The sequence below is a fragment of the Saccopteryx leptura genome, chromosome 1, assembly GCF_036850995.1.
Source record: "Saccopteryx leptura isolate mSacLep1 chromosome 1, mSacLep1_pri_phased_curated, whole genome shotgun sequence".
In the NCBI taxonomy this organism is placed as follows: Eukaryota; Metazoa; Chordata; class Mammalia; order Chiroptera; family Emballonuridae; genus Saccopteryx; species Saccopteryx leptura.
In genome coordinates this window covers 247,044,356-247,062,348 of record NC_089503.1, presented here as the reverse complement: position 1 = coordinate 247,062,348, position 17,993 = coordinate 247,044,356, and the positions used below count along the sequence as shown (strand labels likewise).

The 17,993-nt window shown below is 48.3% G+C and overlaps 3 protein-coding genes across 22 annotated transcripts in view; all 3 read right to left on the bottom strand.

Moving 5' to 3' along the window:
• The window catches only part of SHD (Src homology 2 domain containing transforming protein D), a 30,741-nt gene extending 30,561 nt beyond the window's left edge, over positions 1-180 (bottom strand). Inside the window, exon 1 of the mRNA XM_066344540.1 lies at positions 116-180. The gene's annotated coding sequence lies outside the window, so the exon portion shown is untranslated. The remainder of the gene's footprint in view (positions 1-115) is intronic.
• Positions 181-3,709: 3,529 nt separating this feature from the next.
• Positions 3,710-15,418, bottom strand: EBI3 (Epstein-Barr virus induced 3). Its single transcript, XM_066360994.1, has 5 exons — positions 15,349-15,418; positions 14,207-14,327; positions 12,857-13,035; positions 11,276-11,433; positions 3,710-4,064 (listed from the first exon to the last, which is right to left on the bottom strand). The coding sequence occupies exons 1-5, from the start codon at positions 15,413-15,415 to the stop codon at positions 3,912-3,914; spliced, it is 678 nt and encodes a 225-aa protein (XP_066217091.1). The 5' UTR covers positions 15,416-15,418; the 3' UTR covers positions 3,710-3,911.
• A 1,271-nt stretch (positions 15,419-16,689) lies between these two features.
• The window catches only part of ANKRD24 (ankyrin repeat domain 24), a 28,513-nt gene continuing 27,209 nt past the window's right edge, over positions 16,690-17,993 (bottom strand). For 17 of the 20 annotated variants that reach the window (XM_066344188.1, XM_066344153.1, XM_066344220.1 and 14 more), the window contains 3 exons: positions 17,372-17,497; positions 17,096-17,161; positions 16,690-17,013 (listed from right to left, as the gene is read on the bottom strand). In XM_066344188.1, coding sequence (XP_066200285.1) covers positions 16,909-17,013; positions 17,096-17,161; positions 17,372-17,497 — 297 coding nt within the window. In that variant the 3' untranslated portion in view covers positions 16,690-16,908. The remainder of the gene's footprint in view (positions 17,014-17,095; positions 17,162-17,371; positions 17,498-17,993) is intronic. The other 3 variants (XM_066344247.1, XM_066344294.1, XM_066344135.1) reach the window with 1 other exon arrangement.

Below are 17,993 nucleotides of genomic sequence, written 5' to 3'. Positions count from 1 at the left end.
GCTCCGCCCCACAGGCCATTAGAGGAGAAGAAAAAAGTTTCTAATAGGAGAGCGAGCATAGGGAGCACACCTCAGCCAGAACACCGAGATATGCCTCTAGACTGCCAACACTTACGATTTCAACTTTTCGCTCCGACATCTTTTCTCCGCCTACTCCTCTCACAAGTAAGGAAAAAACAGGTTAGCAGTGAACTTCCCCGGTCGTCTCTAATACTTCCGGCATTGTCAATACCTGGCTTCAGCGTACACAACTTGCTCTTGTCATTGGGTCCAACTCCTGCCAGTTAAACTCACAATCCGGTTGTTTTCGCTTCCGAGTTACAACTGTGGTAGCTCGCAACAAAGGTTCCGGAACCATCTGGATATGGAGAAGTTCCGAGTAGGTACTTCTACTGGACCCCTAGAAGTCAGCACCGGCTTGTTCAGATTTCATCATGACACGATTCTCTGTTGTCTGTTCTTTTATTCAGCTAATAAGACGCTCAGTGTTGGGCGCCTACTCTATGACCTGACCTCTGAGAACCCAAATACCTTCCCTGTATTCTTAGTGCTCACATGGGGACTGGGCAAAATAGTAACCTGGATTGCCCACCCCGAGTTTATCTTGAGTCACAGGCAGAGACTCAAGACCAAGCTGCAAACCCACCTTCCCCCTACACACGCACTAGCTTCCAAATGTCCCTCCATTCCCTGCTCATTGTCCCTTTAAGGAGGAAACCCCACCCAATTCTTTCTCCAGCCTGCTTCGTTTTTTAAAATATGTTTGTTTGTTTGTTTCCTGGCCCTGGCCGGTGGGTTCTGTGGATAGAGCGTCCGCCCTGCGTGTAGGACCCCCATGTTGGATCTCCGGTCAGTGCACACAGGAGAACCGACACTCTGCTTCTTTTCTCCTCCCTCTCCACCTTCTCTCTCTCTTCCCCTTTCGCAGCCAGTGGTTCGATTGGTTCCAGCGTCGGGCACCGGTGCTGAGGAGAGCTTGGCTGATTTGAGCATGGGCAGCAGACGGCAAGGGGGGTTGCCCGGTGGATACCAGTCAAGGCGCATGATGGAGCATATCTCCCCTCCTCTCACTTAAGAAAGTTATATACACACACGCACACATATACATTATAAATATATGCATATATTTTAATTTTTTTCTGTGTCAGATATGTGCTCAGTCACTGGGAGCACATCAGAGAACAAGACATAATATTCCTGCCCTCACAGGGATCATGTCTGTCTGATGGGACAGATGGACAATAAACACACAAAAAGGACCTTTCAAGGCTTGGTAAATCATCTGAAGAAAAAATAGGGTAACTATGGACTGATAAGAACAGACTGCTTGAATGAGTTTCCAATGGCTGCTGTAACGTTACCACAAGCTCGGTATCTTAACACATTTATTATTATTATTTTTGGATTCAAACATTTATTATTTAAAAAAATATATTTTTATTTGTTGATTTCAGAGAGAGCTGAAGGGAGAGAGAACCAGAAACATGGATCTGTTCCTGTATGTGCCCTGATCGGGGATGGAACCATCAACCTTTGTGCATCTGGACAATGCTCTAATCAACTGAGCTATGCAGCCAGGGCCACATATCTATTATTTTAGAGTTCTGGAGGTCAGAAGTCTATATGGGTGGCAGGGTTGGTTCCTTTTGGAGGCTCCAGGGAGAATCTGTTTCCTTAACCCTTTGAGTAGTATGAATGTTCATGTATGTCCTCATACCTCCTGACTATCCAGAGTACCATCATACAAAAATTTTTATTTTAAAAATGTGTACGGCAACATTATAAAAAGGCAAATGTATGTTCTTATTTCCATAATTGGTTATCAAACAAACATGATTTTAAGTTAATAAAACTGGAACTAGAACTATTTTTTTTTTCTTGTGGGAGAGACAGAGTCAGAGAGAAGGACAGATAGGGACAGACAGGAAGGGAGAGAGATGAGAAACATCAATTCTTTGTTGCGGTTCCTTAGTTGTTCATTGATTGATTTCTCATATGTGCCTTGACAGAGGGGGGGGGGGGCTACAGCAGACTGAGTGACCCCTTGCTTGAGCCAGCGACCTTAGGCTCAAGCTAGTGAGCCTTGTTCAAACCAGATGAGCTCGCGCTCAAGCTGATGACCTCCGGGTCTCGAACCTCCACATCCCAGTCCAAAACTCTATCCACTGAGCCACCGCCTGGTCAGGCAGAACTAATTTAATTTTTTGGAAAAAACAACAACTCACTCCCAGGGGTCAGCGAGCATGAAAAAAACCTCACTACTCAAAGGGTTAACTTTTCCAGCTTTTAGCCGTGCCTGCAATACTTGCCTCATGGCTGTGCAACACTGACCTGTGTTTCCTCTGTCACATCACCTATCTCGCCCTCTGATACTCTGCCTTCCTCTTATAAGGATCATTTTAATTTTCTTGGGGTCCCTGGATAATTGCCCTCCTTGATGCTCATTTACTTAATGAAAGGTTATTAAACTTTAAATTGAGGAGTTTCATGATTCTTACTTTAATCAAATGTTGCTAGCCAGCGTTACTCATAATTTTGCAGGTCTTGAGTGGGAACAGTGGAGGATTAGAAGATAAACAGAGAGAAAAAGGATGGGATCGGGAGGTCTCATTGCCAAGACTGATGGTCTGCAAGAGCACCTCCACTCCCCAAAGCTTTATTTTTATAGTGTAAAGCAAAGTTATTTTGCAAAACAAAGAGAGCTCAGATACAAAGTCATATTTCTGAGGCAAACCAAGAATTCTCCCAAGTGCAGAAAACCCCCCACCATGCATGACTTTTTAACTTCACAAAACAAAGGGTAAAAAGAAAACTGTCTCCAGTCTCTTCCAGGGATATGGGGGATGGGACAGGTAAAAGCAATCAGCATCATAGCTAACATGGAGGTGTGGGGAAGAGCCTAGCCTTTAGCAATTTGAGCCTTAAACTGCAAGGATCTTTGTCAGTTTATAGTCTCCCATAGCCTCTAGCAACCTAATCAAGCAAATGAAGTGGGGGGATGGGCAGCAAGGACCTTGTCAGCTTACTGCCAGTCCCCTATACCTCTGTCCCCCCAAAATCTAAACTGTCTCTTGCAGCCTGTTTCCCACAATCACACCTGCAAAGTCTTTTGGGGGGGGTATTATTTTGCTTACCACAGGTGAAGTGGTCATGGAAGGCTTCTTGGAGGAGATGACCACCTAAGTGAAATCCACAAACAAACTGATCTATTGAGAAAACATTCCCAGGCCTGGCTGCTTTGCCCCAGCCTCAGAGAAAATTTCCCAAACACTCATGTTCCATTTGTGCCCACCTACATTGGGGCGCACATCTAGGCAACTTTTGAGATGACAGGTGAACCAAACTGCTGAACTGAATGGATCCCACCATCCCATGCTAGGCAGAACTCTTTCCACACCCACTCCAACTCCTCCAGCCCCAGATACTTCCTCTGGTCCAGCCCGGATCCCATCCACAGGAAGGTGATTCACTGTATATGTGTCCTACTCTGCCCTGTCTTTGGCCTTTCTGTGTCTGTTGAATGAAGGGAGAAAGAGTCTTCCCATCCAAGTACTAACCAGGCCCAACCCTGCTTAGCTTCCGAGATCAGACGAGATCGGGCGCGTTCAGGGTGGTATGGCCGTAGACAGGAGAAAGAGTCTTGATTCTAGTGACAATGGTCTTTATCTAATTAAACAATAAATAATATGTCACATTCACAGTTCTGCATCAGAGGGAGCAAATCCCCATTTCACAGATTAGGAAAACAAGTGTCAGGGCGGCAAAGTCACTTGTCCAAGGTTGCCCAGCAACTCAGCAGCAGCAGACCCACAACAGTCAAGTTCCATACACCTTTGAGTGGATAGCAGTGTGTGTGTGGGGGGTGGATGTCAAAAGACCAACCCCTTTTCCGGGGTGCTGGGAAGCCATTGCTACTTGCCCAGGGTCACAGAAGTAGTGGCAGGAAGACTCCAGTTGCTTGACTCGCCATAGTCAGTGAAGTCCTGAGCAGCCACCTGGATGCAGTACTTGACTCTGGGCCTCACAGTCCGGAGGGTGAAGGATGTGCCTTCAATGGGTCCCACCTGAAAGCAGAAAGGGGGCAGATCAGTGAGGATGAGGAAGCTGGGAAGGGCCATTGTGCACAGATCTGCATGACAGACTTCAGTCCTGCTCCATTCTAACCCACACACCCTCCACAGCCCTCTCCCAGTCTTTTTTTTTTTTTTTTTTGTATTTTTCAGAAGCTGGAAACGGGGAGAGACAGTCAGACAGACTCCCGCATGTGCCCGACCGGGATCCACCCGGCACGCCCACCAGGGGCAACGCTCTGCCCACCAGGGGGCGATGCTCTGCCCCTCCGGGGCGTCGCTCTGCCGCGACCAGAGCCACTCTAGCGCCTGGGGCAGAGGCCAAGGAGCCATCCCCAGTGCCCGGGCCATCTTTGCTCCAATGGAGCCTTGGCTGTGGGAGGGGAAGAGAGAGACAGAGAGGAAGGAGGGGGTGGGGGTGGAGAAGCAAAATGGGCGCTTCTCCTATGTGCCCTGGCCGGGAATCCAACCGGGGTCCCCCGCACACCAGGCCGAAGCTCTACCGCTGAGCCAACCGGCCAGGGCCAGCCCTCTCCCAGTCTTTGTGCCTTCCTGATCCTAACCTGTGCGGCCTTCCATGCTGGCCACAGAGCCACCTCATTCAGGTCCTTCATGGACCTCACCAGTTTCAAGGGATGTCTAATGGTGAGAGCCCTCACTTCCCAGACCTGCCCCACCAACCCTACTCCTCCTCCTGGCCCTAAACCAGGGCCTTTATATCTTTGGCCTCAATACCTCCCTATCCCTACTCCCAGTCCTACCTAAAAGCATATTAACCATGCTTTTAAATTTTTTGTATCTTAGGATGTTTTGACATCTTAAACATCTTGCTGGCCAGGAACAGACTGCCCTTCTTGAGGTCAGCCAATTGTTAGAGATGGTAAAGGGTCAGCCAGGAGCATACCAACCAATTCAGAGTCTATACCCCCATCTACCCATTTTCTGTAATTTCCCACACAAGATACTATTCCCCTGCCCTAGACCACCCCAGGACCAGGCACCCCAGGATCACCCATGTTGCCTAGAGCTCGCCAGTATTATTCACACTCGCCAACCCCAAGCGTCCACCCTGTCCTGCCTTCCCTTTCTCACGGAAGCCTCAGCAGAGGCTCTGGCCTTGGCTCTTCTCTCACTCCTTCCATCCTGAGGTCGCCTCTGTGGCCCTGCATATCTTGGCATGTCTCCTTCTCTCAGGAAGTGCAATCAACTCTTCTCTAAATGGCCTTGCGTCTCTGTGTCCCCACTCAGGCACCTCCATAGATTAACACCCAACAGGCACAAATAAGACATCCTCTTAGCTCTGCCTTTCCTGCTTTCTCTCCTTCCCATCTTTCTTCCCTGTCCCTGCTGCTCCACGCTCTCCCTCCTTGACCTAGCCCTCCCCTCCCTCAGTCTCCCACCTCCTCCTCAGAATGTCCGGTTCCAGCCACCACACACAGCTTCCCAGCCCCAGGTCTGACTGTCTCCCTTCCTTGTTCTACTTCTGTCCTGTATTATATGTTGATGTGGTGCTGTAAGATTTAGATTAATGGTTACACAACTTTGTGAACACACTTGAAGCCACTGATTTGAGCATTTTAAAATGGTGAGTTTTCTGGCATGTGAAGTCTATCTTAATTTAAAAACTCTAAATATTTTAATTTTATTCTTTTTATTAAAAATTTTAATTTATTGTGTTAACATGGATTCAAGTGCCCCACTCAATATAACACCCTCAACCCCCAACAATGGGCCCCCCACTTCACCCCCTTTGTCCCCTACCCCCTACCTCTCTCCCCTCTTCCTTCTGAAACTTGCTGTCCTGTTATCTGTATCTATGTATTTTGTATATACACTGCTCACAAAAATTAGGGGATATTTCAAAATAAATATTCCAGTACTTTCAGCCTTTTGTATAGTGCATCTTCACCAATGAAACAAAAGTTGGTTTTATATCTCATTTGCATAATAAACAACTTTCTTTGACTTGTCATTGCTTTTCTCATGTTGTTTAATAAAAAAAATCAAATGCTTCTTTTTTTTATTGCTTCATATTCACTTTGAAATATCCCCCAATTTTTGTGAACAGTATTATATTACTATATAATTTCACTAATCCCTTCACCTTCTCTGATAAAACTCTAAAATTATTTTTATTTATTTATTCATTTTAGAGGAGAGAGAGAGAGAGAAGGGGGGAAGGAGCAGGAAGCCTCAACTCCCATATGTGCCTTGACCGGGCAAGCCCAGGGGTTTTTTTTTGGTTTTTTTTTAAAGATTCTTTTTTTTAAGATTTTATTTATTCATTATAGAGAGGGGAGAGAGAGAGAGAAGGGGGAAGAGCAAGAAGCATCAACTCCCATATGTGCCTTGACCAGGCAAGCCCAGGGTTTTGAACCGGCAACCTCAGCGTTTCCAGGTTGACGCTCCATCCACTGCGCCACCACAGGTCAGGCTAGCCTAGGGTTTTGAACCAGCAACTTCAGCATTCCAGGTCGATGCTTTATCCACTGCGCCACCACAGGTCAGGCCCTCTGATAAAACTCTAGATTTTTAAACATTAAATTAATGAATACCATTTCACACAGGTGGGATATAAAACTGAGATTCATGGACATAGACAAAAATGAAGTGGTTACCAGGGGGAGAGGTATGTGGGAGAAAGTATAAAGAGGGACAAATAAATATAAGGTGACAGAAAATGATTTGACTTTGGGTGATGGGTATACAACATAATCAGCAGTTCAAATGCTATAGAAATGTTTACCTGAAACCTATGTACTCTTTTTTTTAGAGAGAGAGAGAGAAGGACACACAGGCTAGAAGGGAGAGAGATGAGAAACATCAGTTCTTCACTGCAGCACTTCAGTTATTCAATGATTGCTTTCTCCTATGTGCCTTGACTGGGGGCCTCCAACAGAGTGAGTGACCCCTTGCTCAACCCAGTGACATTGGACTCAAGCCAGCGACTTGGGCTTCAAGTCTGCGACTTTTTGGGCTCAAGCCAGTGACCATGGGGTCATGTCTATGATCCCACACTCAAGCCGGCGGCCCCATGCTCAAACTGGTGAGCCCGTGCTCAAGCTGGATGAGCCCATGCTCAAGCTAGCAACCTCGGGGTTTCAAACCTGGGTCCTCCACGTCCCAGTCTGACGCTCTATCCATTGCACAAAGGTGGATCACCTGGTCAGGCAAAACCTATGTACTCTTATTGACCAATGTCACCCTGTTAAATTTAATTTTCTAAATAAATTTTTTTTTTTTTGTATTTTTCTGAAGCTGGAAACGAGGAGAGACAGTCAGACAGACTCCCGCATGCGCCCGACCGGGATCCACCCGGCACGCCCACCAGGGGCGACGCTCTGCCCACCAGGGGTTGATGCTCTGCCCCTCCGGGGCGTCGCTCTGCCGCAACCAGAGCCACTCTAGCGCCTGGGGCAGAGGCCAAGGAGCCATCCCCAGCGCCCGGGCCATCTTTGCTCCAATGGAGCCTTGGCTGCGGGAGGGGAAGAGAGAGACAGAGAGAAAGGGGGGGAGGTGGAGAAGCAAATGGGCGCTTCTCCTATGTGCCCTGGCCGGGAATTGAACCCGGGTCCCCCGCACGCCAGGCCGATGCTCTACCGCTGAGCCAACCGGCCAGGGCAATAAATTTTTTTTTTTAATTAATGAACATCGCCTGACCAGGCAGTGGCGCAGTGGATAGAGTGTCAGACTGGGACAGGGAGGACCCAGGTTCGAAATCCCAAGGTCGCCAGCTTGAGCAAGGGGTCATTCACTCTGCTGTAGCCCCCCAGTCAAGGCACATATGAGAAAGCAGTCAATGAACAACTAAGGTGTCACAACGAACAGTTAATGCTTCTCATCTCTCTCCTTTCCTGTCTGTCCCTATCTGTCCCTCTCTGTCTCTCTCTGTCTCTGTCACACACACCAAAAAAAATTAATGAACATCAATAAACTTTAAAAGCCAGTTCCTGGGCTACTTGCCACATTGGAATGGCTTGGCAGTCACACATGGCTCATGGCCACCAATCAGAAGAGCAGACTGTAGAAGATTCCCACCATCACAAAAGGTCTATGGCACAGGACTGTAAAAAGCAAAACTCTGCAAACACTCAACTTCTTTTTCTTTCTTTTTTTTTTTTTTTTACAGGGACAGAGAGAGAGGGATAGATAGGGACAGACAGACAGAAACGGAGAGAGATGAGAAGCATCAACCATCAGTTTTTCGTTGCAACACCTTAGTTGTTCATTGATTGCTTTCTCATATGTGCCTTGACCGTGAGCCTTCAGCAAACCCAGTAACCCCTTGCTCGAGCCAGCAACCTTGGGTCCAAGCTGGTGAGCTTTTTGCTCAAGCCAGATGAGCCCGTACTCAAGTTGGCAACCTCGGAGTCTCTTTTTTTTTTTTTTTTTTAATTTATTTTTAGAGAGGAGAGAGAAGGAGAGAGGAGAGACAGACAGAGAGAGAGAAGGGAGGAGGAGCAGGAAGCATCAACTCCCATATGTGCCTTGACCAGGCAAGCCCAGGGTTTTGAACCGGCGACCTCAGCATTTCCAGGTCGTCGCTTTATCCACTGCGCCACCACAGGTCAGGAAAAATTCACTTTTGCTTCTTTTTTTTTTTTTTTTTTCTTTTTCAGAGTCTCGAACCTGGGTCCTCCGCATCCTAGTACGACACTGTATCCACTGTACCACCGCCTGTTCAGGCAACACTCAACTTCACAGCCTAGTATCTGATGCTGACCAGGACACCACTGACCTTCCTGAATACTCACCAGACCCTGCCTTTATATTTTGTTTCTTAAAAAAGTTAAAACAGGCCCTGGCCGGTTGGCTCAGTGGTAGAGCGTTGGCCTGGCGTGCAGAAGTCCCGGGTTCGATTCCCGGCCAGGGCACACAGGAGAAGCAGCCCATCTGCTTCTCCACCCCTCCCCCCTCCTTCCTCTCTGTCTCTCTCTTCCCCTCCCGCAGCGAGGCTCCATTGGAGCAAAGATGGCCTGGGTGCTGGGGGTGGCTCCTTGGCCTCTGCCCCAGGTGCCGGAGTGGCTCTGGTCGTGACAGAGCGAAGCCCTGGAGGGGCAGAGCATCGCCCCCTGGTGGGCAGAGCGTCGCCCCCTGGTGGGCGTGCCGGGTGGATCCCAGTCGGGCGCATGCGGGAGTCTGTCTGACTGTCTCTCCCCGTTTCCAGCTTCAGAAAAATACAAAAAAAAAAGTTAAAACAGCGTGACTGGCTTGAGCAAGGGGTTACTCAGTCTGCTGAAGGCCCACGGTCAAGGCACATATGAGAAATCAATCAATGAACTAAAGTGTCACAACGAAAAATTAATGATTGATGCGTCTCATCTCTCTCTGTTCCTGTCTCTATCTATCCCTCTCTCTGACTCTGTCTCTGTTAAAAAAAATAAAAAGTTAAAACAATGTTGTTGTTTTCAATCAAGGTGAAACTCACATGGCATAAAATTAACCATTCTAAAGTGGACAATTCAGTGTCATTTAGCACATTAGCACATTCAGTGTTGTGCAACCAGCACCTCTAATTCTAGAACATTTTTTTTTTTGCAGCTCACAGTAGGAGCTCAGTGTGTGTGTGTGTGTGTGTGTGTGTGTGTGTGTGTGTGTGTCTGATTATTATTATTAACACATCATTATATTACTTTTAGATAAATACACCCAAATAAAATGGATAGATTTCTCAAAAAGAAGAGTGATATTGAAGAATCCAATTCTGGAAGTGAGCAAAAGTTAAGTGTAAATAAAATAGGACTTGAAGGCTGATGGGCAGAATTTAATTTATAGCATTTTCCATCACTTAAAACTGAACAATATGATTGGATTAGAAACCCATTCATGGAAGCTTCAAGTGATTTTGGTTTAACATTAACAGAAGAAGAACTGGCAGCTATATCCACTGATCGTGGACTGATGATTAAACATAAGGAATTGTCTCTTGAATCCTTTGGGATTTCTATAAAAGAAGAATATGTGGCAATATCTATAAAAGCTTTAATAGAACCTGACCTGTGGTGGTGCAGTGGATAAAGCGTCGACCTGGAAATGCTGAGGTCGCCAGTTCGAAACCCTGGGCTTGCCTGGTCAAGGCACATATGGGAGTTGATGCTTCCAGCTCCTCCCCCCTTCTTTCTCTCTGACTCTCTCTCCTCTCTCTCTCTGTCTCTCTCTGTCCTCTCTAAAAATGAATAAATAAAATAAAAATAAAAAAGCTTTAATATGTGGCAATATCTATAAAAGCTATCTATAAAATGTTCAAAGCTTTTTTTTTTTTTTTTTTTTTTTGTATTTTTCTGAAGCTGGAAACGGGGAGAGACAGTCAGACAGACTCCCACATGCGCCCGACCGGGACCCACCCGGCACGCCCACCAGGGGCGATGCTCTGCCCCTCCGGGGCGTCGCTCTGCCACGACCAGAGCCACTCTAGCGCCTGGGGCAGAGGCCAAGGAGCCATCCCCAGCGCCCGGGCCATCCTTGCTCCAATGGAGCCTTGGCTGCGGGAGGGGAAGAGAGAGACAGAGAGGAAGGAGCGGGGGGGGGGGGGTGGAGAAGCAAATGGGCGCTTCTCCTCTGTGCCCTGGCCGGGAATCGAACCCGGGTCCCCCGCACACCAGGCCAACGCTCTACCGCTGAGCCAACCAGCCAGGGCCAAAATGTTCAAAGCTTTTATAGAACATTTCTTCACTCCCAAAGAAACCCTATCCTCATCAGCAGTCACTCCCCATCCTTCTCCCCAGCCCCTGGCAACCATGAGTCCACTTTCTGTCTCTGGATTTCTCTCTTCTGGGCATTTCACGAAAATAGAATCACACACAGTGTGGCCTTGTGTGTCTGGCTTCTCTTACTGAGCACCATGTATTCAAGGTTCATTCAGGTTGTAGCGAGTGTCAGTGCTTCATGCCTTCATGGCTGAATAACATTCTACCATGTGGATGGAGCATGTTTTGTATATCCATTCACCCACTGATGGACATTTGGGCTGTTTTCACCTTTCAGCTGTTGGGAATAGGAGTGCTATGAACATTTGTTTGTATGAATTTGTTTAAGTCCCAGTTTTCAATTATTTTGGGAAGATACCCAGGAATGAAGTTACTAGGCATCCTTTGCTTTGCACACTAGCCACAAGCAACCTCAAGCTACATGGGAGGCCCCAGGACACCTTTGCATGTGGTGTTCCCTGGGAATCACCTTCCCCAGCTACCTGCAGTCTTCCTCACCTTGCGAAAGCGGGCAGCTCCATGACGCTTGTAGCGTATCCAGTACTTGAGTGAGAAGATCTCTGGGAAGGGCCAGGACTTGGGAGGTTCCCACTGCACCCACAGCTGCTGCCCATGGAGGAGGCTTAAGCGCACTCCTTCTGGAGGGTCCGGTTTGACTGATAGACAAACAGGAGACAGTGTCAGCTCATTCATTCATTTATTCATTCATTTAAACATCCAACAAATATTGAGGGTCTATCTAGTTTCTAGTGGTGTTCTGGACACTGGGGACACAGCAGTGACCAATATACCCAACTCCTGTTCTTATGGAGCTCAATCCACAGGGCAGAAGGCAAGAGACAAGAAGTAAATTTACTGGTCATAAAAGAGTAGGGAAGAAAGTTTGGGTGGGAGTGCAAGAAAGGGAGTGGTTTACAATAGTTTTTTTTTTTTTTTCATTTATTTGTTGATTTTAGGAGAGAGGAAGGGAGAGAGATAGAAACATTGATTTGTTCCTGTATGTGCCCTGACCAGGGATCAAACCAGCAACCTCTGAGCTTTAGGACGATGCTTTAACCAAATGAGCCATCTGCCAGGGCTACAATGTTTTGGTTTTTTTTTTAAAAAAATTCATTTTAAAGAAGAGAGACAGAGAGAGATAGAGAAGGGGGGAGGAGCAGGAAGCATCAACTCCCGTATGTGCCTTGGCCCGGCAATGCCAGGGTTTTGAACCGGCGACCTCAGCATTCCAGGTCCACGCTTGATCCACTGCGCCACCACAGGCCAGGCTACAATGTTTTTTTTTGAGACATAATTTTCATACCACAAAAACTCACCCTTTCAGAATAAAGTTCAGTGGTTTTAGTATATTCACAACATTGTGTGACCATTACCAGTATTTTACAAAATTACCTATTGATTTTAGAGAGAAAGAATCATCAGTTTGTTGTTCTACCTATTTATTCATTCATTGGTCGATTCTTGTATGTGCCCTGACCATGTATTGAACTCACAATCTTGGCATATCAGGCTGATACTCTAACCAAATTAACTACCTGGCCAGTGCCACCATCACCACTATTAAGTCAGGACATTCTCATCACCCCAAATAGAAATAAATCCCACATCTATTAGCAGTCACCCCCGCCCCCATTCCTGTCTGAGAGGAGGCAGAGCAGGTTGTACAGGGCCTTGCTGGTCCTAGGGAGGACTGGTTTTTTACCCAAAGGTTGGTGGGAGTCCTGAAGGGCTGTGGGCAAAGGAGGGACGGGATCTGACTAGGGTGCTCACAGGCGCCCTCTGGTGACTACTTCAGGGAAGGTGTCCTCTGGTGGCTGCTAGGGGAAGAAGATGAGAACCAGAAACCAGGATAAGAGGACAGTGGTCCACGTTGGCAATAATGAGGCTGGACCAGGCGGAGGTTCAGGAATGGGGAGAAGTGGATGGATTCTTGATTAACTGTGAAGGTGGAGCCCACAGGCTCCATGATGGAAGACAAGACTGGGTGAGAGGTAAAAGGGAGGAGGAGGAGAGAGAGAGAGAGAGACGGCAGGAACAAACCAGTGGTCCTCCACACCCCCATCCATGGCCCTCACTCACTGATGTGCTCTGGAATAAAGGGCACAAAGCTGCTGCTGATGCCCCAGGGGTGGACAACCGTAATGTTCAGCATGTAGGGTACCATAGAGAACATGTGGACATCTGGGATGGTGCAGCTGGTGGCTTCTGGTGTTGGCTGGAGGCAGGGTTGACTCTCCCCATGAGCGGCCACTCCACGCCTGGACAAGGGATGGGCACTATGAGGGACTCAGCACTTCCTGCAGACTAGGCCTGTGTCCTGGACCCCAGGTGGGGACAGCAGGCAAGCAGCCCTGGTCCAGGGCCCTGCTCTAGGGAAGGCATTCACCTGACAGCACAGAGCCCGCAATGACTCAGGGTTGGGGGTGAAAATCACAGGAGACGCCTGGGTCCCAGATTCTAAAGGTTTCTGGAATGTCAACATTCCAGTCTTAGAATTCCAACATTCTGAGGTCTACAGATTCACAGACTGGAATCTGAAATAGTAAGATCCCGATTTTCTCCATTTCTGAGACCCCCAAGATTTCAGAATTTAGAGACTTGAGCTCAGTGTCATTCATAGAACATTCTACAACATTCAAAAGGTCCTATTTCCACATTGTCAGATGTTGCAGTCATAAGCTGCCTGTGGCTATCAAGCACTTAAAATGCAGCAGCACGACTGACTGTGACTTTTAAGTTTATTTTATCTAATGTAATGTTTCTAGTTATCAGAAAAATTGTTCGGAACAAATTAGGTGTGTGTATTTACTGTTACCACTGCAAATTTTATAAAATCCATTCAGAGATAAAAAATTTCTTATTAAAGTTTAGCATCTGAATTGAAATGCACTATATGCATAAAATACACACACAATTCCGAAGACTTAATATAAAAAGAATGTAAAATATCTCATTAAAGTTTAAAATAAATATGTTTAAACAATATTTTAGCTATTCTTATTAAATATTAATTTCTATTCTAAACTTAAATATATACATTGTATATAAGCATATTTAATTACATTGTGCTCAATCATATTAAATGATAAATATTTGGAATATGTAGGTATTATTTAAATAAAATACACTGCTCACAAAAATTAGGGGACATTTTATCACTTCATATTCATTTTGAAATATCCCCTAATTTTTGTGAGCAGTATATTAAAATTAATTTCACCCATTCTTGTTTTTTAAATGTGGCTTCTAGAGAATTTGAAACTACACACATGGCTTGAAATATGTATTGGAGGAAGTACATTTCTACAGGACAGAGCTGTCCTAGAATTCAGAGGCTTTTGGGGTAGTGCTAAGTCTGCAGTTGTTCTGACCCTAGGGGTGTCAGGCCCAGTTGTGGAATCTCCAGGTGGCCCCTCCAGGCTCTCTGACCTGTATGTGGCAATGAAGGATGTGGACCTGGTGGAGTTTGCAGCAGGCGGCAGGGTCCAGAAGCAATCTACAGCAATTGGGTACCTAAAGGCCCAGCACCACACCCTGGGTTGGGGGAGGGCTGCCAGGAGAAGGGGATAAAGGGAAGAGTGTGAGGTTTAATTCACCTTGGGACTACAAAGCCCTACCATGGGTTTGTCCCCACCTCACTGCCAGCTGGTGCCAGACATACATTAGGCCCCTAGTAAAGGTTTGCGGAATGAATGAATACATGAACGAGAGGTGCCTACATCATCTCTCACCCCCAACTACAACCTGCAAAGGTAGGAATTATTGGCCCATTTTCCAGATGGGGAAACTGATGTGTTTTTTTTGTTTGTTTGTTTGTTTTGTATTTTCTGAAGTTGGAAATGAGGAGGCAGTCAGACAGACTCCCGCATTCGCCCAACCAGGATCCACCTGGCATGCCCACCAAGGGGCGATGCTCTGCCCATCTGGGGCATCACTCTGTTGCAACCAGAGCCATTCTAGCGCCTGAGTCAAAGGCCATGGAGCCATCCTCAGTGCCCAGGCCAACTTTGCTCCAATGGAGCCTCGGCTGCGGGAGGGGAAGAGAGAGACAGAGAGGAAGGAGAGGAGGAGGGGTGGAGAAGCAGATGGGCGCTTCTCCTGTGTGCCCTGGCCGGGAATCGAACCCGGGACTCCTGCACGCCAGGCCGACGCTCTACCACTGAGCCAACCGGCCAGGGCGAAACTGATGTTTAATAAGCTTCAGAGAAGACCTGGGGAGTGGGGAACCCTGATGGAAAGGAGATATTTTACTGTATCTCCTTCTTTGCTGTTTTAAAGCATGTGAAATGAATGCACGCAGTTAACCCACACCTACACTTCTTTCTCTCTCTCCCTCTCTCTTTCTTTCTTCAACCTGTGGCTGCCACTACCTGGTGTCAGCTTGGGGTAGAACTTGTCTTCTCTGTGTCTCACTTTCCTCATATGTGCAGTGGGATGGTAAACACCTCCTACCAGGGCACATGCGTTCAGGAGGTGTGCGAACTCCCTCCCCACCCTAGAATGTTCCACAGCAAACAAAGTCCAGTCCCCAGACTGGCTCTGGCCCCACAACCCCCAGGGGTCCTACATACCTTCTCTCCCACTGCAGGGTGAGTATCCAGCCCAGAGGGCAAGGGCCAGGAGAAGTCTTGGGGCCATGGCTCCGGTGGACTCTGCTTTCAGGAGCTGGGGCAGGGAGCACCCTTGGGGAGGCAGGGCACTCAGACCCACCTGGGGAAACCAGCCCCTGTCGAGGCCCCCCACTTCCCCTTCTCCAGGTCTGACTCACTGGCAGTTTCGTGGGTCCTTGGAGAGTAGAGCAGGGACAGCAGAGAAGAGTCCCCAGTCCCTTTACTGGCCACCCTGGGACAAGGGTGCGGAAGGCTCTGAGGGTGGGGGCAGGGAGAAGAGGCCACAAAAGGGAGAAGTGGAGACCCCGTGGCCTTTCCCAGCACAGTCAGTCCTTCCTTCCGGCTGCAATGAGGAGGGCTTGGGGAAACCCCAGGAGGGGAATGATGACATGGAGAAAGAGACAGGAGGGGAGGAACAGAGAGAGACAGGGAGACTAAGAAGGAGAGACAGAGAGGAGAGAGGAGAGAGGAGAGAGGAGATGGGGAGAGATGGAGATAGAGACACAGAGACACAGTGATAGCAGAGGCGATAGAGACAGAGACAGGAGAGACAAGAGTGATAGAGACAAAAAAACAACAACTGGAAGACTGAGAGATAGAGGCAGAAACAGAAGCAGAAAGACAGAGACAAAGGTCTAGGAAACAAGAAGAGAGAGACACACAGAGACCCAGGCATCTGCACGGGAGAAGCCCCTTCACTCATCTGCTGCAGTGGTAGGGTCCCACTCTCAGCAGCTGCACTCCACACCAGAGGCCATACAGAGACAGAAAGGTAGACCTGGGGGAACAGCCCCCACCCCCCATGAACATTCTCCTAGCGATGGGGATGCCCAAGGCCAGGCTGAACCCCTACTGGACACGGTGCCTGCCCTGAATGAGCAAGGAAACCCCAGGGACAGGCTGGACACTGGGGGCTTCACAGCCATAGTCACCTCCCCTCTGTTAGCTGGAAAGAGCTAAGAACCCCCAGGGGATTTCAGGGAAGTCACCCAGGGGCAGGGAGTTTGGGGTGGGACTTTCCCTCCCAGGGGCAGGGTTTAGGGTAAGGAAAGTGAGGTAAGTGCAGGCTTGGCTCCTGTTTTTGATTAACACTCGAATATTTTGTTCATCGTGAAATTTTTGTCACCCATTTTGACTTTTTAAAACATTGTATTAACGTAGTGTTCATCTTGGGGACTTAGATTTTGGTGTGGGAGAGAAATGCCTCACTCTCCTCATCCTAATCGGTAAGACCTACTCTGGGCCACCCCACCCCTCCTTGCAGTGGGAGCTCAGCAATCAGGCCACACACTTTCCTCTGCTCTGTGAGCTTTTATTCGTGGGGTGGCATCTGGTGACAGGACACTAGAGAGGGGACTCACAGATTCTCTGATGGGGGGGCAAGGTCAGGGCCTGAGTGATGAACAGACCACCAGGGGCCATCAGGAGGGGGGCCCAGGTGATCAAGTTCGCTAGGTCAGTGCATGAGCCCCAACACCCCCTTTGCAGGGCCTGGTGGGCAGAGGGTCAGTGTTCAGAAGCTCAGCGTCCCTGAGCCTGGAGCCTTTGCATCTGTAGGATCTGGCTCAGAATCCGTTGCACATCTTCATCCATCTGGCCCTGGGGTGGGAGGGGCAGAGAGAGAGCCTGGACACCCCTGCCACTGTACAGATGGGGAAACAGGGCCAGAGAGCAGCCAGTGGAATGGCCAAAGCCAGGGGTGACTCACCTGAATGGCATACAGGAGGTGGCTCCTATACAAGGCCACCACTGCACTGTGGTCCCGGGCAGCTTCCTGTGGATATGGCAGAAAAGACATCCTCAAGATTCAAAAATGTCCCCTTTGCCCACTGAGCACCTATTTTAATGGCACGGACCAATATGACAGTGCCGGTTGACAAAATATTGCAATTTTCCTCCTCTCTCTGGTACAAGGATTCCAGGTTCCTGCACACCCTTGAGCCCTCTCCTGGGGTCTCTGCCATGTGCCCAGTGCAGCACTCACCTCTAGCTGCCCTTGGAGAGCCTTCACCTGGCCACGGAGAGCCTCCACCTCGGGGCTGCCTGCAGTTGCTGGCTGGTCCTTCAGCGCTTCCTTAAGACTGAAGACCTCCTTGGAGAGCTCTGTGATCTGGGGTGAGGGTGGGAGGTGTCAGCATTTACCCTGAGCCTAGGGCTTGGGACAGCATCAGTAAGAGAGGTGGGACAGAGGCTTGTGAGGGAAGGTCACATCCTAAGGCTGGCAAACTCTGGCCCTCAGGCTAAGAATGGTTTTCATAGTCTTAAATGGTTAGGGAATAAAAGTCAAAAGGAGGCCCTGGCTGGTGGCTCAGTGGATAGAGAATCGGCCCAGCATATGGATGTCCTGGGTTTGATCCCGGTCAGAGCACACAGAAGTAACCATCTGCTTCTCCCCTTTCCCTCCCCCCTTCTCTCTCCTTCCCTCCTGCAACCAGTGGCTCAGTTGGTTCAAGAGTGGCCCCCAGGCACTGAGGATAGCTCAGTTGGAGTACATCAGCCTCAGGCATTAAAAATAGCTCAGTACTCAAGCATCGGCCCATGATGGGGTTGCCAAGTAGATCCCAGTCAGGGTGCATGCAGAAGTCTGTCTCACTATCTCTTCTATT